Source organism: Bubalus kerabau, chromosome 7 (assembly GCF_029407905.1).
Source record: "Bubalus kerabau isolate K-KA32 ecotype Philippines breed swamp buffalo chromosome 7, PCC_UOA_SB_1v2, whole genome shotgun sequence".
In the NCBI taxonomy this organism is placed as follows: domain Eukaryota; kingdom Metazoa; phylum Chordata; class Mammalia; order Artiodactyla; family Bovidae; genus Bubalus; species Bubalus kerabau.
The window spans coordinates 94,786,138-94,811,173 of record NC_073630.1 but is presented as its reverse complement, the minus strand read 5'-3'; the positions used below and the strand labels follow the sequence as shown (position 1 = coordinate 94,811,173).

Below are 25,036 nucleotides of genomic sequence, written 5' to 3'. Positions count from 1 at the left end.
CCTTTACTTGAACACTTAGAGGCCACTTACAGGCCACTGTAAGGTTATTAACTGGTCTAATTTCAACACTTACATCATAGCAGATAGGGAGACCCGAGGAGAGGGAGACAAGGGAATGGTCAGTTCAAGGAGCCGTCAAACACACACATTTATCAATTAAGTTGTCCATTTTACAAGGGAGTGATTCATGGTGCCACAGAACAATTACAAAGACCACTGATCACAGATCACCATAACAAATAATAATGAAAAGGTCTGAAATACTGTGAGAATTACCAAAATGTGGCACAGAGACATGAAGTGAGCAAGTGCTGGTGAACAAAAGCTGACAGACTGGCTTGACACAGGGTTGCCATAAACCTTCAATTTGTAAAGAGTGAAATTATCTACAAAGCACAATAAACTGAGGTATACCTGTATTTAAAGCAAACACCAAATTATGTGTCATCTTTCCCGTAAATATTTCTATATGCCTCCGATAAAAAGATTTTAAAAATATAATCATCATGCCATTATTATACCTAACAAAATCAACAATAATTTCTTAAGTAAGTGTTAGTCACTCAGTCGTGCCTGACTCTTTGCAACCTCATGGACTGCAGCCCACCAGGCTCCTCTGTCCATGAGATTTTCCAGGCAAGGATACTGGAGTGGGTTGCCATTTCCTTCTCTAGGGGATCTTCCCAACCCAGGGATCGAACACGGGTATCCTACACTGCGGGTAGATTCTTTACTGACTGAGCTATGAAGGAAACCTAATAATTCCTTAATGTCATCTAATAGCAGTTGGGTATCTTAACTGATGCTATAAATAATCACATTTCTAGATAACAAAGAAGTAGGAGGGATGGTTGAAGAAAGAGGTAATACTTATAACGATAAGAAAATAAGTGAAGAACTAATAGTTATATTCAAATATATTACAAATATGCAAAATATCACAATAAATTGATTTATATTTTCCCAGAGAGAAAAACCAGGGAAAGTTTGTAGATGTTATATCCAGGCAGATTTTGACTCATTATATAGATTAAGCTTTTTATAATTAGAACTATCCAACAACAAAAAGGAGTCTCTCATTAGGTAATGAGTTTTCTGAGAGTCAATGGCAGTATCGGTCCAAAAAATGGAATAGAAGGGATTTCTACAGGTAGAAATAGTCATGAAATTATCATTCCAGGAAAAAATTTAAATGTTTCACAACTAAAAAAATTTCAAAAAGATGCCTTCTTCACATTTAATTTCGAAATTTAAATGAATGATCCTCAAGTGGATCAATTTCAATTTTTAGTGGCTTAGAAGTCTATCATAATTATAACTGGGATGATGAATAATTCCAGTTAGGACATACATATCCAAAAAGGATTGTTGATCACCATTTACAATGCATTTTCATTTGTTATATAACCAAGAACTTGAAATATAAGCAACCCTAAATATAAGCAATAACGCTATCAAGAAAGCCTTCTAATAGTTTGAAAAGCAGTAGATAACCTGTGGCCTGTGAAGCTATGAAATACATCAACTACTTCGTCTTTGAATGGAGAATACATTACAGTGAATTAAACTCCGTTTCTTTATTTTGAAGTTTATGTTCTTCAATAACTACTATCTAGTTTATTCACTTTCTAGAAGAATACTTAAAGAACTAACTTACTTCTATATATAACTGCTGCTGCTGCTAAGTCGCTTCAGTCATGTCAGACTCTGTGCGACCCCATAGATGGCCAGCCCACCAGGTTCCGCTGTCCCTGGGATTCTCCAGGCAAGAATACTGGAGGGTTGCCATTTCCTTCTCCAATGCATGAAAGTGAAAAGTGAAAGTGAAGTCGCTCAGTTGTGCCCGACTCTTAGTGATCTCATGGACTGCAGCCTACCAGGCTCCTCCGTCCATGGAATTTTCCAGGCAAGAGTACTGGAGTGGGCTGCCATTGCCTTCTCCATATATAACTAGAATACTGTTTTTCTGTTTATATGCAGCATTCTATTCTAAATTTTTTTTGGTAAAATAGTGCTTTACTTTTTAATAAGTGACTTTCTTGTTAACAATTACTTTTTGCAAAAGTTAATTCTTTAGGAAGTACCCAAAGCTATAAAATATGAGTAAGCTCCTCAAGCAGTTTAGATTCTCACTCTGGAAGGAAATATATATGTAACTGGTACATCATGAGAACCCTTCATTTTCTCTAATCACATTTTGAAAATCATTTTTCTAGAGGAATTTCCTTTGTTAAGAAAATTTCCTTTGTTAAGAAGGCAGTGTTGAGCAAAGATATCAACTTTACCACTGGGACACTATTTCTGAAACATTAAAAACTAATAGCCTTGAAATGTGTGATACTGACATGTAAAAATAGAAACAATGAAATTGGGAATATCAACAGATTCTGCCCATGTTCTCCTGTAAAATAATTCCCTAACAGTTTTTAAGGCATATTCTAAATAGGCTAACTATAGTTTATTATCCAAACTGGGACACTTTTGAAGTGAAAGAGGACACAATTAGTAATTACAAAAGGAATACTGACCTGGTAAACTGGGGCATATGGTCACCCTAATTATCAATCAACCCTATGTGGGAAACTCCCAGAGAAGGCAACAATATGCAGATTCTAATTATCAGTCTGATTAACCACCTAGTTTTGAGGAACACAACTTTACGAACACAGGGACATTCAAAGACCCACAAGAATCACTAGAGAGTAAGTTAGGAAACTGGTATAAACTTAAGGGTCTGGACAAGGGGGATTCAATAAAGGGATAAATAAGTAAAATACTTAAAAAATGTCATAATTTTCTGATACAGAATTCATTTGGGATCCTACTGTCTTCACTTTTATTATCCATCACCACCAAGCTTTCACCACAGAGCTTAAATGAAATTACATGTGACTTGTTAACTTTATTTGTATTAAACATAAAACTCAAGACTATTAATCTTTGAGGGTAGGGACATCATCATCCACTTCCAAGCATCCAGTGTCTGGCTCTCAGTAAATGTTTACTGAATGAATTTCTATGCTGAACTTAATATTCTGAATACTAAAATTTATATTAGAACCTTAAATAAAGAAAGTAGATTTAAAAAATTCAACTCAACAAGCTAACTTATTATCTTCTAGCGCAAAACCTATCAGGAAACTATATGTTTGGATGTGCTTTAAAATAACCCAACAAGGCAAGAGAGGGGAATAAAAGATCAAACAGTATTGTCAGATGTTAACAGTTACTGAAACAAAGCGTATGTGTGGGAGGAAGGGAATCTCTATCTCTGAATATAACTGCAAATCTCCATATCAGAACGTTCTTACTTTTTTTTAAAGCCCACCTGAAACCAATTCAACATCCTGTATTGACCAAAGGCAAGCCATTTTTTTTTCTTTGAAAGGATTGTTGTCAAAATTATCAAATTTATGTCTGAGGACAGTGTACCTGTAACATTAGGTGTAGATTAGTCACTTTCTGTGCGGACCAGCCAGAATTTTCATCTCCAACTTCAAACCAAGGTTTCATACGCTGAATATATGAGCCTTCTTTAAAAAAATTTTGATTGGAATTGTTGTTTTTTAACAAGTTTTGGAGCAGAATCAGACAATCTTCCACTACTATACCTGGAGAAAGAATGTAAAAAACAGGAATGTGAAGGCTGATAGAACCTGAAGGAAAATTCAATCCCCAAACATTTTAAAAACAAAATCTCCATGCACAGCATCTCCTCAGCATGCACGGCAGTGAGCCTGTTCTTCCTCAGGTCCCCCAGGGATCTCTTGACTTCTCTTTTTGACTAGCCACTCATCTCAGTAACTCACACTGTTTCTTCACATTCAGCTTACACATCATTTCTTCAAGAATGATTAGTGAGATCCAATGACTAGGTTAGGATCACCAGCTATATGCTCTCACAGTAGCCTGCTCCTTTTATTATTATGTAGCATCTGTCTTCTCCACTAGATTATAATTCATGAAGACAGGAATTTGTGAATGTCCTACTCACCTCTGTATCCTCAGCAGATATAGAGATAAGACATCAGACATATACAAGATAAAGTGAAAGTGAAAGTTGCTCAGTTGGGCCTGACTCTTTGTGACCCCATGAACTACATAGTCCATGGAATTCTCCAGGCCAGAATACTGGAGTGGGTAGCCTTTCCCTTCTCCAGGGGATCTTCCCAACCCAGGGATCGAACCCAGGTCTCCCACATTGCAGGTGGATTCTTCACCAGCTGAGCCACAAGGGAAGCCCCATATACAAGGTATGCATGTATGCATGTGAAGTCGCTCAGTCGTGTCCAACTCTTTGTGACCCCATGGACTGTAACCTATACCAGGCTCCTCTGTCCATGGGATTTTCCAGGCAATAGTATTGGAGTGGATTGCCATTTCCTTCTCCAGGGGATCTTTCCGACCCAGGGATCGAACCCAGGTCTCCCACATTGTAGACAGATGCTTTACCATCTGAGCCACCAGGGAAGTCTTCCAATATTTAGCCCTACTAAATATTTGTTAAATGAATCAATCATTGTAATCTCTAAGAAGCACCTGACATTGTTGTCTCAATGCCTCTTCCTTGAAACTTCCTCTTCTCTTGGTTTCTAAAACACTAATGACTCCCTCCCTGGTTTTCCCTACAGATGTCTGGTCACTCCTCAGGCTTCCTAGGCAAAGAGCTCTGTTTCCTCTGCAAAGCCTATGACGAAGGCTGGATGCTCATAGTGAGTAGGTTCCTCTGTGTATATACCCACACTTTTGTGCCTACTACTTGAGCTGTATGATTATAAGAATTAATTGCTTTTTAAAAATTAAGACTATTTTTTCAAAGCACCTTCAGGTTTAAAGAAAATCTGAGAAACAAATATAGGGAACTCCCACATACTCTCTCCTTGCCAGTGTCCACTGCTCTTACTATTTAGCATTAGCGTGAGGTACATGTGTCAGACTGAAGAATGAATACTGATACATTATTAACTCATGGTCATAGTTTACATTACGGCTCATTCTTTGTAAGTTCTATAGGTTTCAACATATGTATTAATTTTATGTACCCACCATTACAGTTATATAGAATAGATTCACTGCTCTAAAAATCCTATGATCCACCTATGCATTCCTCTTTCTTTGCTTCAATACTCACTTATGATAAAAACTCTTAGCAAAAATCAGAGTTAAAGGTGAAACATCAACATTCTCATTAAAGTCAGCAATTATTTCTAACACTGTATAAAAGATTCTAATGGGGTTCCCTGGTGGCTCAGATGGTAAAGAATCTGCCTGCAATGCAGGAGACCCGGGTTCGATCCCTGGGTCAGGAAGATCCTCTGGAGAATAAGACAGCAACCCACTCTAGTATTCTTGCCTAGAGAATCCCAAGAACAGAGGAACCTGGCAGGCTACAGTCAATGGGGTCGCAAGAGTTGGACATCACTTAGCGACTAAACCACCACCAAATATCCTAGTCTGTGTGATGAGACAAAGAGGACAAGAAAACTGGTATAAGAAATGAAAGAAAGAAAAAAGGATTACACTATTTGTGGAAGATATCATATCTATATAGAAAGTCCAATGAGAACTAATGATTTAATAAGATAATTGGATACAAAATCAATATATAAAAAATCAAATAGTAACCACTTGAAAATGTAATTAAAAAGAAAGATTTCATTCATATGTAACAAAAAGTATAAGATGTCTGGGAATGAATCTAATAAAAAAAGGTATACAACTCTTGTGTTTAAAATTATAAACATTACTGAAAGAGATAAAAAGAAGACTTGAATAGATTAAAAGATATACCTGGATTCATGGGAGAAAAAGTCAATGATGATTCTCTTTAATCTTTAAACTCTGTATATTTTCAATAAATATCCCAACTGGGATTTTCAGATAACTTGACTAGCTAATAAGTTTCACTTAAATGAAGAATAAAGAAAACAGACACTAAGACAAATTATGAAGAGGGCCAAGATAGAAAATTCTTTCAATATTCTAATAGAAGATTATTATGAAGCCTTAGTAATTAAGAAAGTATGGTTTTAGTGTAGAACTAGACAAACACTAATGGAATAGAACACAGAACTCAGAAACAGACCTTCACATATATGAAATTTGATCACAAATCTTATACCATCATTCAAAAGAAAATCCCTATTAATTATTTGCAAAAGACAAATTTTTAAAGCCTTTAGTACAAGAAAGTGATGGAAACTCTCTTTATGACAATGAGATAGAGATAGATTTCTTAAATAAAACCCAAAAGCATAAACTATAAAAAAAAATCTAACACGTGATTATATTAAAATTTTAAACTTTAATAGAAACACTATAAACCGACTAAGAGAAGATAACTAAAACATGTATAATCAACAAATGATTAGTGTCCAGAATATATAAGAGCATCCAAATAATCAACTGGAAATGGAAAAATGATCTTACATAAAAATGGGCAAGAAGGTAATTCAGAGGGTTCAAGGATACACAAAAATAGACAGTGACTATACTGCAGATGGTGATTGCAGCCATGAAATTAAAAGACGCTTACTCCTTGGAAGGAAAGTTATGACCAACCTAGATAGCATATTCAAAAGCAGAGACATTACTTTGCCAACAAAGGTCCATCTAGTCAAGGCTATGGTTTTTCCAGTAGTCATGTATGGATGAGAGAGTTGGACTGTGAAGAAAGCTGAGTGCCGAAGAATTGATGGTTTTGAACTGTGGTGTTGGAGAAGACTCTTGAGAGTCCCTTGGACTGTAAGGAGATCCAACCAGTACATCCTAAAGGAGATCAGTCCTGGGTGTTCATTGGAAGGACTGATACTAAAGCTGAAACTAATACTTTGGCCACCTCATGCGAAGAGTTGACTCACTGGAAAAGACTCTGATGCTGGGAGGGATTGGGGGCAGGAGGAGAAGGGGACGACAGAGGATGAGATGGCTGGATGGCATTACCGACTCGATGGACATGAGTTTGAGTAAATTCTGGGAGTCGGCGATGGACAGGGAGGCCTGGCGTGCTGAGGTTCACGGGCTCGCAAAGAGTCAGACACGACTGAGCAACTGAACTGAACTGATACTCAGATCATGGCAATCAGTTCCATCACTTCATGGCGTATAGATGGGGAGAAAGTGGAAACAGTGATGGACTTTATTTTCTTGGGCTCCCAAATCACTGCAGATGGTGACTGCAGCCACGAAATTAAGATGCTTGCTCCTTGGAAGAAAAGCTCTGACAAACCTAGACAGCATATTAAAAAGCAGAGACATCACTTTCCTGACAAAGCATATAGTCAAAGCTATGGTTTTTCCAGTAATCATGTACGGATGTGAGAGTTGGACCATTAAAAAAGGCTGCGCGCCAAAGAATTGATGCTTTCAAACTGTGGTGCTGGAAAAGATGCTTGGAAGTCCCATGGACTAAAAGGTGATCAAACTAGTCAATTCTAAAGGAAATCAATCCTGAATATTCATTGGAAGAACTAAAGCTAAAGCTAAAGCTCCAATACTTTGGCCACCTGATGTAAAGAGCTGACTCATAGGAAAAGACCCTGATGCTGGGAAAGACTGAGGGCAGGAGAAGGGGTGACAGAGGATGAGATGGTTGGATGTAGCAACTCAACAAACATGAGTTTGAGCAAACTCTGGGGGACAGTGAAAGACAGGAAGCCTGGCATGCTGCAGTCCATGGGGTCGCAGAGTCAGACATGACAGTGACTGAATAACAACATACCCATGAAAATATGCTTAATCTCATTATTAATTTAAGTAATGAAATAAAATCTCAGTAAGATAACTCTCTTTCTTTGCATGTGTGCTCAGTCCGTGTCTGACTCTTTGCAACCCTGTGGACTATAGCCCGCCAGGGTCCTCTATCTGTTGGAGAGAATACTGGAGTGGGTTGCCACTTCCTTCTCCAGGGAATCTTCCTTACCCAGAGATTGAACCTGTGTCTCCTGCATTACAGGTGGATTCTTTACTCGCTGAACCATTGGGGAACCCCTAAGTAACTCATCCAATCTTTTCTGCTTATCTATTGTTTCATCTATATTCTAATGACCCAAATCTTTATCACCAGCGTGGCCCTGCCCTCCAGATTAGTAAGCCTACTCTCAATCATACTATGATACTTACTAACTCCAGTTCAGTGAATGCAAATATACTCATTTTTCTCCTCTGACTCTGGTGCTAGGTTTTTTCAATCAATTTCTCACTAAAAGTATCTAAAAATGCTGAACTAAAAAAAAAAGTCTAAGAGCAATGAAGTGACTGTACAGCAGGCTAAAACTGACAAGAAAATGGGTATCTACCCAGCTAAGTATAAAAGTACCTTTTGGCTGGCGGTACATTTCTCAATTTTGATAAATCTAAACTTTTCATTTTGACAGTCTCATGGGACAGAAGGAAAATAAATCAAAGCCAAGGGTATACACAAGGTAGGCAAGGAATCTAACAGAAAACTCTTCACCTAATAAACCAGAACCTCAAAAGGACATATCCCCAGGGGGCAAACAGTGAAAAGTTAACCAGTACTCATAGATTAGGAGAAGGCAATGGCACCTCACTCCAGTACTCTTGCTTGGAAAATCCCATGGACGGAGGAGCCTGGTGGGCTGCAGTCCATGGGGTCGCAAAGAGTTGGACACGACTGAGCGACTTCATTTTCACTTTTCACTTTCATGCATTGGAGAAGGAAATGGCAACCCACTCCAGTGTTCTTGCCTGGAGAATCCCAGGGACGGGGGAGCCTGGTGGGCTGCCGTCCCTGGGGTCGCACAGAGTCGGACCCGACTGAAGCGACTTAGCAGCAGCAGCACTCATAGATTGGCCTGGGTTTGCATTGCCTGAATGGTCCAAGAAATGTCAAGGCTTCAATCTGGAATAAGGTGATCCCAGATAAACTATAGCCCCAGGGCTTGCCAAAGACAAACACATTTTCTATGCAAGAAATTACCTTCATCCTAGGATTCAAATTCCTGTAACTAATTCTAAGTATACACAAAACACAGTAAAAGAAAGCCATGTACACAAAAAACATTGTACTATGTGTAAAACCCAGTAGAGCAAAGTACCACCAAGACTTAAAATACTATGATTATCAGAGACCATAAAATAATTGTTTCTTACATTTCAAGAAATGAAAAGATAAATTGAAAATACATACAGAAAAAAGGAAGTTGTAAAAAATTACCTAGCAAATTTGCCAAAGTACGAGACAGAACTTATAGAAAAGAAAAATTTAAAACTCGATGATACATGCAAAAGCTGATCAAATACAGGTGAAGAGAGAATTGGTGAAATAGGAAATAATCAGAAGAAATAATCCAGAAGAAAATCTGGAAAGATAAAAAGACAGAAAACACAGACGAGAAAGTACGATGATAAGGGGAGAATCTAGTCAGATGACAGAGAACTGACTCTGAGTTTAGGAAGATTTCAAAAAATGTGACAAAGCAGTATTGGAAGAGATATAGCTGAGATTTCCAGAAATGAGGAAAGACACCAACAGATTCTGAAAGTCTAAGAAATATTAAGCAGCATAAGTTAAAAGAAATCCATACTCAACAAACCACAGAGGAAGAAAGAAAGACTGTAAAGCCTCCATCCTCCCTCAGGAAAGCCTCTTTCAACATCTAACAAAACAACAAAAAAAGGCATACGCCCTCCTTTCTCCCTTCAGTTGGATTCCTCAGAAGTTAACAATTCAATGAGAGCAAAAGGAACCTTCTCAAATCAATCTCTTCATACTATACCTCCATCACTGTTTCCCTCCTCTGTAATAATGTCCAGTAGTCTCTCAAAAGCATTTTCAAAAGCAACAATTTTCTGGATTGCTCCATTGCTTCTTGTTAGTGCCTGCAGTAGTAAGACGCCCTTATGGAGAAGAAAGATAATGTTGAGTGGAATAAAACTTTTTAAAGACATTTAAAGATTACTTTAAAAATCACAGAGATTTAGAAGTGGCAGGAATTTTACAAGTCCAACTCCTTTGCTTTATAGATAGGGAAAAAAAGGATACAGAAGGTGAGCAATTTGCCTCCCTAAACTATACAGATTTCAAAAGACAGACCACCCTGACTAGAATCCATGTTTAGCAATTCCTAATTCAGTTCTTTTTTTCACCATTCAATACAAATATACAACAATTCTTGCTCATTCATCAATCATTACATAGCTTTCACTGTGGTCTAAGAGAGCTGAACATGATTGTTATCTATCTCAGTAATGCCTCTGTATGTACTTCACAATAGTAACAGTAAGAAATTGTGAAATCAATAATATAAGTCAATAAACACCACCACATTCTAGCAGGGAAAGTTCAACTATTCTTGTAGTTATTCAGCCTTCAAATTCTCCAGATTTAATTCTAAAAGTTGACAGGTTGGAAAAAAAAAAAAAGGAAGGATGAGAATTCATGTCTCATGAATAGCATGTCTAGTACAGAACAATTCTCTGTAGTCTTTGATTATGATTTTTAGTTTTACTCAGTTCCTATTGAGCCAGATTTAGTTTATGTATCTGCAACTACTTATCATTCAAGAAAAACTCACTGTTAACCATTTCTGCTTATTTCACTATCAAACAAGAATTTTACGAGCTCACAGGGAGTCTAACAATATCCTAATGGTCAAAGAGATAGAAAATATTTAATGAAAAAAGCAGATATTACTTAAAGGAAGAGGAATATCAACTAGGTAATTCAAAAGTGCCTAAGAGGCCAATTAGCTGTTGGTTGTCCATACTGGGCAGGTCAGTATTCATACAAGACAAAAAATGCCCACAGCCTTATTGCACTTGTCCTACTCATCTTTCTGACTGTCCACTCTCAACATTAATATGAGAGAGAAAGCGAAAGTGGTTACGTCAAATTCTCCTACTTAATGAGTTTAACTGCTAACAAAGGAGGAAGAAATACAGTGGAAGAACACTAAGGCTATGAATTAGATACAGCGGGTTTTTAAAAGTTCTGGTTAACTGCTTGTGCAACTTGAAGCAAATTACTTAAATTCTGTGTGTAATTTATATAATGTAAGTCTCAGTACACCCATGTATAAAATGAAGATGGTATCTTTGTCAGAGGGTTTTTATGAGGACTAAAGGAAATAAAACAGCCCCCACAGAGCCCAAGGTTTCAATGCATTTCAGTTTCTTTTACCTATTATGAGATGTATTCCTCTATTCAAACATATCTACTAAAATGTTATTGAAAATAAAGTATACACTCATTGGTTATTGAATGTAAGTGGGCACCAATTCCTGACTTTAAAAACTGGCAATTAAAGGGATTTATCAATTTATCCTTCCTTTCACATATGAATTGTAATTCAGGGTAATAAACTGTTCCATGAAGTAAACTTCCTCTTTGACGAAGATTACTGCTGAATAAATGTAAAAGAATGGCAAGTTCTAGAAATCATCATTTTGAAACTCTTAACAAAATAACTGATTCCGGCAATGTTCATTAATGAATGATAGGCTATAATGGACGAAAGGATCTATGAAGGGATCTGAATGTCATCACCTGAATCAAATCCACTGATCATACAAATGAGACAGCCAGGTATTTCATTTCCTCATGTGTTGCAAATTGCATCACCCAGGGAAAAGCAAAGAGGTGAACCAAAACCTACCTAATCAAGGCCTTTAGAAAAGTAAGACAATCAAATGTAATGTGAGAACCTTGTCTGGATCCTGATTTGGGAACCAACTATGGAAGACATTTATGAGACAAGTAGGAAACTTGAGTACAGAATAGTTATCTTATTTAAACTGAGGGCTAAGACAAACTTGTTATCTCATTAAATACGATAATTGCATTGTAGCTATATAAGGATACACATTACATGTATACTGAAGTATGCAGTAGTGAAATTATACAGAAATAGTGAAATCAGATAGGTTGATTCCTTTTAAATATTCCAGTTAAAAATAAAGGAGAAGACATAAATTAAAAAAAATACAGGAGAATGGTGAGGGGAGGGGTAGATGAAACAAGTATAATAAAATCTTGAAAATTAAGGGGTTTAGGGGATGGGTTTGTCTGTGTTTTCTCTTTTGTGTGTGCTTACATTTCTCATAATAATAAACTAAAGAATGCAATTACAGACTATCACTTAGATGTGAGCTGGTACCTAGAGTTTTCTCAACCTTTCTCACTAATTTTTAAGCACTAACTTGAATAAATATGGTATTTCAGTGCACCTATGAAAAATGACTAATTCTCTAAATCCAGATCAAAATCAATTTTTCAAATATAGAACAAACTGAGACTAAAAATCTTTACCAATTGGCTCCCTGAGCAATTTAATCATGTTGATAACTATCACTGAATGCAATGAGAAACATTAAAAAGAAAGAAAAGAAGGAAATCAAAGTTTTTAAAAGAAGGATGAAGAAAGAAAACAATACAAAAGAGCGAGGGGAAGCAGTATACTATTCTAGGCAGTCACAGAGTGCCACTAGTGACCGCCAGGGTGCTGGTTAGTTTCTTCTGATTGCTATACGCTATAATATGCTGTTTATTACATAACGCTCAATAATAAGTATGCACAAAAAATTCAAATGAATTTGTTAAACCAAAGGAAAGATGGCTGTAAAACTCCAAAATCTAATAAACATTATAGCAAAAATATAACTTAATCCCTAATTGTAAAATTAATGAAAACCAACATAAATAGAGAATCATTTTATCCGTCTCAAAAACAGGAAAAAAAGGTTAGGAGTAGGAAAAAAGAAAAACACTAGATAGTTAAAAGAAGTGCTATATTTAAAAACCAAGGTAATGCAGTTATATACACACACAAATTATATCTGAAAATGAAAATAAATGATAATAATACTAATAACAATACAGGAAGAGAGAATTTCTTTATTAATTGATTTGTATGTATGTATGTAATAATTCTTTATTAATTGGTATGTATCTTATTTGAACTAAGGGCCAAGAGAGGAGTAGAACAACAAATTCGGGTTTAAGACACATAGTAGTATTTTAGTCAAGAAAAGACACTCAAAATTCCTAATAGGTACACAATTCTTAAAACAATATTAAGGAATAAGAAAATGTCCTCAGAAACCAATACATTTTAGAGCAATTTTCCTCCAATTAAAAAATAAATTAAAAAAAATTAAAAAGTCCTTATGAGTTTCATTACTATATTATTTCTTCACTTATAATACTGCATTCACATACATACTACAAAGTTTTAAATACAAAACTAAAAATACTGTCTATGTGGATAAGAAGTCAAGAGCATTTCAGTTTTGTCTTTGTTTTGCCATGAACCAGTTGTGAGACCAAGAATAATCCAAATGATATTTACTAGCACTTAAGATGAGGAAGGAGCAAGGCCGGTGCCACAAATACAAAGATGTATAAGACATCCCCAACAAAGAACAAGCCACTTGGTTTCTGTACATCCCGGGCTTCTCAGTGTAAATATGGAGACTAAATTAGTCTGATAAGATCTCCTAGCTCTAAAGTTTAATTTGAAAGATTTTTCCAATTGCCATCTAAATTATTGTGGTTTTGGTCAAGTTGTAGATAACAAAAAAAAAAATGGTCGAGCAGCAAAACAGTACTGCATCAAAACAAAACAGTACTGGTCAATATAAAATACTCAAATGTATATGCAAATATTAAATCAGAATGAAGAATTAACTCCAGAACAAATCATGTGAGTTAAATAGAGATTACAAGGAAAATCCTTTGAAATATATTCAATCAATTAAGGGTGGAGAGTTCAAATGCAGCACTTTGTTAAGTTTATGCAGTTCAATGTCTAGGGATGTTTCCTGTACTCTCTCTGGAGGCACAGTTTGGGATCAGAACAACCTTTCAGAAAAAGATGGAAGAAATCCTAAACTTGTAGAAGGCATAAATTTGAATAGCAAAATTATTTGTCTAACCAAAATACTGAATAGGCAGAAAACAAAGAAATAATGGGGCCTTGTATGTAACTTTAAAAGGTCTAAACCATTAACCCAATTTTCCAAATCTAATTTCTTATAACTCTGAAAAAGGGTCATCAAAGATTTCATTTGCAAACAGAGAATAAAAGCTGCATATTCTTAGGCTTTTAAAAAAAATGTAACTTACATCATTACGTATAACTTCCCTGGAATCTGCTAATAAGTCCATCAATCTTGAAACACCTAGGACATATAACCATGTGTAAAACACTGGCAGATCAAAAATACCAACAGTGATTCAAATTATAAACAATTTATTAACACATCATTTCAGTTATAAAAGTGATCCTTATTTTTATTTTCTTGTTATTTTGTTGTTGTTTTATTTTTTTTGTTTGTTTTTTTATGATCCTCACTTAAAAATTTTTTTTTGCCTTGTCATGAAGCATTTGGGATCTTAGATCCCCAGAGATAGAACCCACACCCCTTGCATTCAAAGTGCAGAGTCTTAACCACCAGACTGCCAGAGAAGTCCGTGATCCTCACTTTTGTATCAAAATAATATAAGGAAGATGAGTCACTTACCCATGGGACTGACTAAAATAATTTGCTGAACCTGAGGCCCTAGTTGTTTTAAAAGAGAAGTAAGAAGCTTCACGCCAGGCCAGCGGACATGGAAATCAAACTCCTACAATACAAGAATTCAAAATATTTAACATTTGTAATTCATATTTTCAAGAAAAACTTTTTTTTTCAATTAGTAGTATGGTACCAAAAACTATAAGCAAACAAAAAAAGTTTAGCAAACTTTAAAAAAGTAATTTAAGAAATAAAAAGAAAAATTATAAATGATCAAAATGATTAAACTGTTACTGACTAGATGTAACTGTACTTTGTAAAAATGGAAACAAGCAGACAGTATTTGAAGAGATTATACAGGTCTTAAAACAAACGTGAATCTCTTGCAACGATACAACAAATTTCACTATCTTAAAAAGGAACATATGTATTGCTTCCTCAGTAACACCCAAAAGGGCAACAAAAGAAGCTTATTAAGATGACAAAAACAACAAAGTTCTTTACTTACCTCCAACAAAGATAAGAGAAGAGTGACATTTTCTTGCTGCTTAATGAAAATTTCTGTAAACTGGCTTCCCAAATCCTCACTCTGTCTTGTGGAGTTTTCTTCTGTAATATTCAAAGATAAAGTACTTGAACATGATGTTTTATTATTTTAAAGTGTCTGTTTTGCTGAAAAAGCTAAGCAGAAACGGTAATTTTCTTGAACAGTGTGGCTGGAAATGGTATCATGATTATGCTGGAAGGACATATCCTTAAAATTACTTTCAGTGTCATTTAAAGAAATTTTTATTCTTTAAGTGTTTATGATATTCAAAGAAAATATATTTAGATCTCCACATTTTCTCAAGGTCATTTTTAGGTTAAACTTCTAGTTAGAGTACAAGGGAACTTACTGGGGTGATGGAAATATTCTATCTCAAATGTGATACTGGATACTGGTTATGCTACTATATAATTTGCCCAAACACACAGGACTATACAACCCCTAAGGATAAATTTTAATGGACGTAAATCATACCCCCAAATCCCCTCCCCGCAAAAGATTACTTAACACATAGTCCTTGCTGACTCTTAGTCTCTTAGTGTTACTGAGTTAAATAATTTAATTTTAAAGTTAAACCAATCATCTAAAGATTCTTCAGTATCTTTTTCAAAAAAATTAACATATACATCCTATAAAGTTATTTGGCAGTAAAACCAGAATTTGCATGTAATTTTTCATTCATTTTTTAAAAGATTTTATATTTGTCTTTAAGATTTAATTCTTTATCTGTTTTTTCAATGTACTTTGTCAAAAAAAATATACAGGGTCACTAAAAACTGAAGCAACAATTGCCAAAGCAAATTAGCATTTAAAATCTGCCTACACTATAAATGCAATATAGAGATGGCAAATACACTACTCCCATCCCCTCACCTATTCCAGACACAGCTATTCCTTTTGCACATATTGCTCCAGGCAGTGACTATAAACAATGGAGTTGGCAGTCAAGATCAAACATATTTATTATCCCTCAAATTGTTCTTTTTTCAAATGTTAGATTTTAATATTAATATACTTTAGAAATAGAAAAAACACAGCAGACCAAAAAAGCAAGACAATCCAACACTGATAGTGATAATCTCATTTAATTATTTGATGAGAAAAGAAAGAGACCAAAGTAGAAAACAGAAGTTTTCATATTCTAAGTTATTAATATAACCTAATTTTCTAGCATATTGATTAATATTCTGGGTTCATCCTTCAGAAATCCTAAGAAATATTTCTTTTATCATCCTTTTTTATCAATAGAACAATTCACTGTTTCTGAACCTTAAAACTATATTACTTAAAATATACTTTACTTTTAAAAGGACTAGTCTGGCTATGCTAAGAAGATGCCAAGGGAAAGAGGGAAATAATAGGCAGTTCATTTAGGAGACAATAATCAAGGTAAGCAGTGAAGGTGGCTTAGAGAGTGGTCATAATTCTTATGAAAATAGAAGGAACAGGATTTGTTGGCATATTCCTTAGAGGAGTTGTGAGAAGGGGAGAAAAATAAAAGGTAGAGTGATTCTAAGGTTTCAGCCTGAAGAAGGGGAAGGACGGCACTGCCACTTACTGAAGATTGCAAACACTGGAAGAAGTAAGCTGAGAATATATAGAGAACCAGAGGTTTAGTTTTGAATGTGTTCAGTTTGAGGCACATAAAAACTTGAGTGGGGTTATCAATCAACTGGATAAAGGAAAGCATAACTGTCAGTGGATGGGTTTGGGTTGGACATATATATTAGAATGGTAAACATAAAAATGATCTTTATAGTCGTAAGACTGGATGATAAAGGGCATCTACAAAAAACATAGCTAACATCAAAACTTAATGGTAAAAGACTGAGTGATTTTCACTTAAGATGAGGAAAAACGCAAGAATATCCATTTCACCAATTCTAATCAACATCATACGGGAGTTCTTAGTGTCACAGGGCAGAAAAAGAATAAAAGGCATATGGGCTGAAAAGAAAGAAGTGAATTGTATTTATGCTTGTCTATGTAGAAAATCCTATGGAATTACAAAAAACCTATTAGAGAGTGAGTTTAGCAAAGTTTCTGAATAAAACACCAATATACAAAATTAATGGCATTTCTATATACCGATGATAAAAAATTAGAAATTCAAATTTTAAAAATAGCACCAATTAAGAGTGCCAGAAAGTATTAAAGACTTAGGGGTAACTCTGATAAAAGATGTATAAAATCTATATACTTTGAACACTCCAAAATGGTGATGAGAGAAATTAAGATTGCGACCCTATGGATTGTAGCCCACCAGACTCCTCTGTCCATGGGATTTCCTAGGCAAGAACACTGGAATGGGTTGCCATTTCCTTCTACAGGGGATCTTCCCAATCCAGCACCTCCTACATTTGCAGGTGGATTCTTTATCAATAAGCCACCAGGGAAGAGTTTTTGTATTATAAGGCTCAAAATTGTTAAAATATCAGTTTACTCTCATATCAATCTGCAGATTTAATGGAATCCCAATCAAAATATCAATTTTTTTTTAGGTAGAAATTGACAAACTGATTCTAAAATTGATATGGGAGTGTGAAGGACCAAAAAGAGCCAAAATAGTTTTGAGAAGGAACAAAGTTGGAAGACTTACACTGGTAAAGATTTACTATAAAGATAAGAGTAACCAACAGGGGCTTCCCAGGTGGCACAGGGGTAAAGAATTCACCTGCCAATACAGAAAACACAGAGATGCAAGTTAGATCCCTGGGTCAGGAAGATCCCCTGGAGTAGGAAATGGCAGCCAACTCCAGTATTTTTGCCTGGAACATTCCATGGACAGAGGAGCCTGGTGGGCTACAGTCCAGGGGGCTGCAAAGAGTTGGACACGACTGAGCATATTCACACGCACAGTAACCAATACCCTGTCGTGCAGGCAACATGAAAGACATAGAGACCAACAGAACAGTAAGTCTAGAAACAGACCCATTGGTGTGCAGACCTAATCACAAGAGTTAAAACTATAAAACTTTTAAAAGAAACTACAGGAGAACATTTTAGTGATTTTAGGTTTGGTAAAGATTTCATAAATAGGAAACAAAAGGCCCAAATTATATAAGAAAAATAATCAATAGACTGGAATTAATGAAAATTAAAAATTTTGATCTTCAAAATACAATGTTAGGAAAATAAAAAGGCAAGTCAAAGACTGAAAGTATTTGTGAAACATATATCACAAGGACTTTTATCTAGAATATATACAGAACTCTTACAAACTGAAGTATAAGAAGACAATCGAGTATAAAAAAAAAAGAACAAAGGATCTGAATAAACATGTCACCAAAGAAAGTAAAAGGGCTTCCCTGATAGTTCAGTTGGTAAAGAATCCACCTGCAATGCAGGAGACCCTGGTTCAATTCCTGAAGAATTGGGAAGATCTTCTGGAGAAGGGATAGGCTACCCACTCCAGTATTCTTGGGCTTCCCTTGTGGCTCAGCTGGTAAAGAATCCGCCAACAATGTGGATCGAACCCAGGGTTCGATCCCTGGGTTGGGAAGATCCCCTGGAGAAGGGAAAGGCTACCCACTCCAGTATTCTGGCCTGGAAAATTCCACGAACTGTATAGTCCATGGGGTCGCAAACAGCTGGACACGACTGAGCGACTTTCACTTAACTTCACAGAAAGTATATGGGTGGCAAATAATCACATGAAAAACTGTGAATAAAATTATTTATTGTGAAAATATAAATTAAAACTACCATGAGATACTATTTCACGTCCATCAGAACAGCTAAAATTTAAAAAGATAGAAAGTATTGGACAGGATGCAGAGGAAATAGAATTCTTATACACTGCCAGTGGGAATGTTAAATGGTACAGCTACTTTGAAAAACAGTTTGGTTATTTCTTGTAAAGGTAAACATACACCTACTCTATCACTTAGCTAATCTATTCTTAGGTATTTACTCAACAGAAATGAAAATATATGTCCACAAAAAGATTTGTACATAGAAGCTTCAAGGGTAACAGCTAAAAACTTGGACAAACAATCCAAATGCTCACCAACAAGGGAAGGGATTAACATATTGTTATATATTCATACAACAGCAATAAAAAAGAATTAAACTCTTGATATGCACTATGAATGAAACTCAGAATAATTATGCTGAGTGAAAGAAGCCAGACCAAAATAAACCAAAAAGAGAGTATATATTGTATGATCTTATTTACATAAAAATTCCAGAAACATGCAAATAATCTACAGTAATCACAGATCTATGATTAAATGGGGATAGAAGGAGGAGGAACTGATTACAAGCAAGCACAAAGAAACTTGGATATGTTCATTATTTTGGTGGTAGTGATAGTTTCATGGGTTTATACATATGTCAAAATTCATCAAACTGTATATTTACACATTTATTATATTTTAATTATAATTCAATAAAGTTGTGTGTGGAAGGAAAAAATCTAATTGGAGACATCAAGTTAAGTATTTGAATATACATATATGGATATCAGTGGCGAGGTCTGGGTTGGACATAGATATTTGAGAGGCAGGCATACAGACTGTACTTGAAGTCACAAGCCTAGATGAGACCACTGAAGGAAAAAATAGAGAAGGAAAGAAACCCATGCCCTGGGACATTCCAATGTTAAAAAGACTGGCGAGAAAAGAAAGAAAACAACAAATGAGACAAAGAAAGAGTAGCCCAGTGAGACAGGAAGAAAATCAGGGAGACAGAAATGAATGAAGAAGTGTTTCAAGGAGAAAGGACCAATTACCTGTCAAATACTATCTCTGAACTTAACATGGTTGAGAAATAAAGTAGCACTGCTAACACAGGCAGAATTTGTTTATGAACAGAATGGCTAGGGTGTGTGGTGTAGTCAGAGACTTTTCTGAAGGGGAGTCAAGTGGAAAGAAAGCTCACAAAGGTTTTAAGTCAAACTGATTATACCCATATTCATCCATTTAGTCACATTACTTTGGGCAAAGAGCCCAACTGTATCAAGCTTCAGATTCCTTACTTGTAAAATGGGAACAGTTTTCTTTTACACAGGGTTTCCCTTAAGGATTTGAAGTAACTAAAACATCTAGTACAGTGTTTGGTGAATAGTAAGTGCTCAATAACAGTAACGGAGACATGATCATCATCATCCCTAACACAGGATTTCTCAACCTTGGCACTACTGACAATGATATTGTTGTGAGAGGCTCCCCAAGCATTGCAAGATGTTTAGCAGCACCCCCGGCCTTTACCCACAAGAAATCAACTGCAATTCATTACAGTTACTCAAGTTGGGACAACCGGACATGTCTCCAGACGTTGACAAATATGCTTCAGGTGGCAGGAGGGGCTGAACTGCCCTTAAGAACCACAGTCCTAAGATTTATAACACACTATGTATCTACATGCAGTGATATTATCTAGTTTTCTTTTTTTGGTCAGTTCCTTGACCAGGGATCCAATCTGGGCCCTTGGCAGTGAAAGTGTGGAGTCCTAATCACTGGACCACCAGGGAATTCCCTCAAGTTTCAAATTATACAGAACATAACAGTCTTCTTTTAATGATTCAAAAAAATTTTCAAATTCTTATAAGGTTACTATTAATGAGTATTACACCAAGATGCAAAAGATGTCTAAGAAAAAGTATGACCTATGATATTCCCAGAAACATGCTTATCTGTAAAAAAATCCTGTCACTGACATTTTACCTTTTATCTTTCTCATAAAAGTTGTATCCAATCTACTAAAATAAGTAGTTACTTGAGTTCATGATTGATTGGATGCCAAATAAACTTGCTTCATTTTTAACATCAGTAAACAATTTTTTCCCCTTTTAGTTCAATTTTTTAGATTAATGGTGGTTTCAGAAGAATTGCCTAGGGAAGCGGTCATTATTTCCATTGCAATATTTCCATTATTTCAGGGAAAACAGGTAGAGGACGACATGAAGGGATTAAAAAAACTACATTTGAAAGCTATCATCATGTTACTGCATAATTATTATGTCAAGGGCATTAAATTAAAGGGGCAAAGGCTTGATGTAACAAAGGCCTAATAAAATCAAAGGGAAGTCTAATACTCAAACATAACTAGCATGGACTCAAGGGACAATATCTATCACTGATCTGCTTAAAAGATTTCCTGCTGTTCCTTTGGAGCAGATAAAATCCTGTGCCCTGATTATTCACACATCTCTGAAAGTAAAATTCTACATGGTACATTGTGGTTTTCAATACTCAAAGCTGAGTTTACCTATGGAGTTGGAAAAAAACTCAAGACTAGGTAAGTAGCAGGAACTGCACTCCCTTTCCATTTTATTTGCAAGGTGATGTGATGATGGGAAGGGAGATAACAAAGAAACTGGGAAAGATACGAGAATTTGGAAGCTAATAAAACCTTTTGAAAATCTCCCTCTTTAAAATCAGCTATGAAAAATAGCCCTGATTCCCATGGTATGGTAAATGCCCTTTATCCCATAAAATTTCACAAGGTTTGCTGGGCTAATGAGCCTATCTTGTTTTTAGCTACCCTGGAACCCTAACAAACCATGGCTATGTGGGGGATGGTACCAAGAACAAATACTTAGCCAAAATCTATAGATAAAAAAGCAAAGAAAATTTGTGCAAAAAGTGGCCCACACATGTCAAGAGAAAAACTCTCCACATATATGAGAAATGCTGAATAGGCAAGTAGCTTAACTGTCTCCCCCTTAGAACTGTTTCCTTCTAAGAGAGTATTAATACAATTGCAGCAATGCAATGACCTAATTGTGATGCTTTGTAGGGTTATTTTACATTTGCATATTTGCATATTTTCATATTTATTACATGAGAGCACACTTGGGTATATAAGTAACAAAATGATGCTTTTGAAATATAATTTATTTTAAAATGGTTTTTATGAGTGTTGTGAATATAGTAGAGAATATAAACTCAACTACAGGGACAAGACAGTAATGTACATGAATGAAGCAGGCCAGGTGTAAGACCACAAGGAGGATGGAGACTATGTGCTCGTCTACGGAAGGCAGCAGTTCCTCAGCCCCAATTGACTGCTGCCATGGGACAGTGCAGGCCCAGGTGTCATCAGTCTTCAGATTTTTTTAGCAATTCAAAATCTAAAAAGTGATATCAAAGTACCCCATTTTGCCGGGAGCCGGCGAGAGACATTCCACTCGTGACAAAGGTCATGAGGAAGGAGGCTCGGCATACGCAAAGGCGGGATCGAGCCTCGGGAGTGCCCCCGGATATTCTCGAGCATCTACCCCCAAAAACCAGAGTCTGCCTACTTTATTGCTTTGTGCTCTCACCTCTGACTTTACTGGGGGCTGTCCCCCACCACCATCTCGCTCTCTCTGTCAAAGAGTTAACTTACAGCTCCAATTAATAAAGTTCCTGGGCAATTAGGAGTGTTTAAATCCAAACCCCTCAGATGGCTCTCTAACTCGCCTGACAAGTTTACCCAGACACCTACAGCTATGCATACGATTGTTTACAGTCTCCCAGCCTGGAGAGGCACGGGAAGCTTAAGATACTCAAATAGCTTAGAGCCTCTCAGAGAATTAGAAACTGTCAGAATAAAACTAGTAAAAGATTTCATTGATGAGCCAATGTTTGTTGCCAAGTTTTCACATCCCCTGAATTGTATCCTTGAATGTGTATTAATTAATATAGTTGGTATGTAGAAAAAATAAGTAGTGGCCTTAGTGTTAGTAACTTTAGACCCTTAAGGTAATAAATTCTTTCCTTTGTAAACCCATTACGCATCCACCCTATAGGAACGTAATCTTATCTTCGGAAGATGGCGCCAAACCTTAAAATAATTACTCTTAGAGAAAATAAGTCTTTGTTGATAAGTCCTTGTCAAGAGTCATAAAATGTTAATAGGCCTCTGGCCAGAAGATGATGTAAATCACCTAAACCATTTGTATACGATAAATCTGCAGGAAAGAAACCCTGGTTTTTGATAAGCATCAAAGACTGCTGATTTTGCATCCCCTATTATCCTCTATGTGTAACTTAGGGTATAAAAGCCCCTGTTGAAAATAAAGCTATGGGCCTTGCTCACCAACGCTTGGTCTCCCCATGTCATTCTTCCCTTTAACTTCCAGCTGAGTGTCCATCTGGAGCGCGGATATCCTCTGCGACCATTTATTTGCCTGGGCTTCTAAGACCCACTGGAGAAGGTGTCTAAGGTGGGGCACCTTCCGCTATTCGAGAGGGCGCCTGCGGCCTCCGTGGTCAGAGCTAACCTGGTGTCACGGGTTATATTGATTTTCCGCGTAAACCAAGCCACTCAGCTTCTTTTCTCCACTGAATTTTCCTACTGAGCTATCCTCATTCTATTACTCTTTATTATCTCTAATTAACATGTGAATAGGTCGCCTAGCCGTCTCTCCTTCGAATACCCTGGATCAGCCGGGGCTGGACCTCGGCACCATTTTTAATGTTAGTGACTTATTTATTACTGAAAATACTAAGTGGTCAAACAACCTTTCATGTAAGACAGACAATGCCTTTGGGCCCAAAGACTGTGACCTCTAGAGAAGGGTTCAAAATAAAAGTCAATGGAATCTGGGGGCGTCCCTGGCGCTCCAGTAGTTAGGAGTCCATGCTTCCACTGCAGGGTGCATGGGTTTGATATCTGGCCAGGGAACCAAGATCCCACATGCCACACAGTGCAGCCAAAAAAAAAAAAAAAAAAAAAAGATTGACATCTGGGAGAATATTCAAATTTATAAGTTAATCTTAAAAGGAAGGGAGGAAAACCATATACAGATTTGATGGATTCTTCCTATGAAATATTTTTATGTGGAAAAATGCAAATAACCAAGCTGTGGTTTAAGTCTTGGTTAGTATTTCTCAAAATCCAGGATTGTGTGGCATGTGTTAACAGGTATCTCAGGAAAGCAAGCACAGGTACACAAATATATCTGGATTAAACAAAACTGAATAGGCTCCTTTTTGCAGAATTCTCAATATTTACTGCTGCTGCGTCGCTTCAGTCATGTCCGACCCTGTGCGACCCCATAGACGGCAGCCCACCAGGCTCCCCCGTCCCTGGGATTCTCCAGGCAAGAACACTGGAGTGGGTTGCCATTTCCTTCTTCAATGCATGAAAGTAAAAGTGAAAGTGAAGGCGCTCAGTCGTGTCTGACTCTTCACGACCCAATGGACTGCAGCCCAGCAGGCTCCTCCATCCATGGGATTTTCCAGGCAAGAGTACTAGAGTGGGGTGCCATTGCCTTCTCCTACACTAATGTAAATTTTGTGACATTTCAGAGGGAGATACAGTATGTTATGCTTAACTACAGATACCTTTTAATACAGAGAACTCTAGAACTTTTGTGCTATACTATAAGGAACACAAGTTTAACAGAAGAAAAAGTTTAATTTAGTGTAGGCATTGAGCACAAGCTAATAACTTAGCAAGAAGTAGATTTAATACTACACATGCAATTCATTCTGTAGCTATACTCTATAAAATACTATAGCTTAGCAGTATATAATTAAGATCTATGTTTTGAATTGAACTATGAGCCTGTTCCAAGGATCTATGGTTCCTTCTGATTTAATATTAACTAAAAAAGTGTTAGTGAGATGTACTCCACTTCCTTCAAGTTACAGTCATAAGACAGCACTTCTAAATTTTAATGAAGAGTCCCACAAAAATTTGCTAAGTGATTAAAGTAACATACAAAGCTATTTTGATGTAGAAGTTAGTCAAGCTAAAATTATAACACTTATTATATCTAAAGATTGTAAAACAAAACTAGACTCATGAAATACTATGTTTTTATAAGTAGACAAAAGTATGAAACATGTAAACAATCCCTTTTCATCCAATATAATTATTTTAAAAATTCCAGAGTTAAGTCTATTTTTTAACATCCTATAGCTTATGTACCATTCGGTATACTTATTATAACTTGTAAAAGTAAATATCCCTTTGTTGTTGTTTAGTTACTAAGTCATGTCTGACTCTGTTGCGACCCCATGGACTGTAGCCCACCCGGCTCCTCTGTCCATGGGATTCCCCAGGCAAGAATACTAG

General features: G+C 36.3%; 1 protein-coding gene across 2 annotated transcripts in view; it reads right to left on the bottom strand.

Annotated features, from left to right (window-relative positions):
* USO1 (USO1 vesicle transport factor) overlaps positions 1 to 25,036 on the bottom strand; it is a 79,729-nt gene that overhangs the window by 23,808 nt on the left and 30,885 nt on the right. For both annotated transcript variants that reach the window (XM_055588814.1, XM_055588815.1), the window contains exons 5-9: positions 14,987 to 15,087; positions 14,485 to 14,587; positions 14,087 to 14,142; positions 9,741 to 9,861; positions 3,433 to 3,611 (exon numbers count right to left, since the gene is read on the bottom strand). In XM_055588814.1, coding sequence (XP_055444789.1) covers positions 3,433 to 3,611; positions 9,741 to 9,861; positions 14,087 to 14,142; positions 14,485 to 14,587; positions 14,987 to 15,087 — 560 coding nt within the window. The remainder of the gene's footprint in view (positions 1 to 3,432; positions 3,612 to 9,740; positions 9,862 to 14,086; positions 14,143 to 14,484; positions 14,588 to 14,986; positions 15,088 to 25,036) is intronic.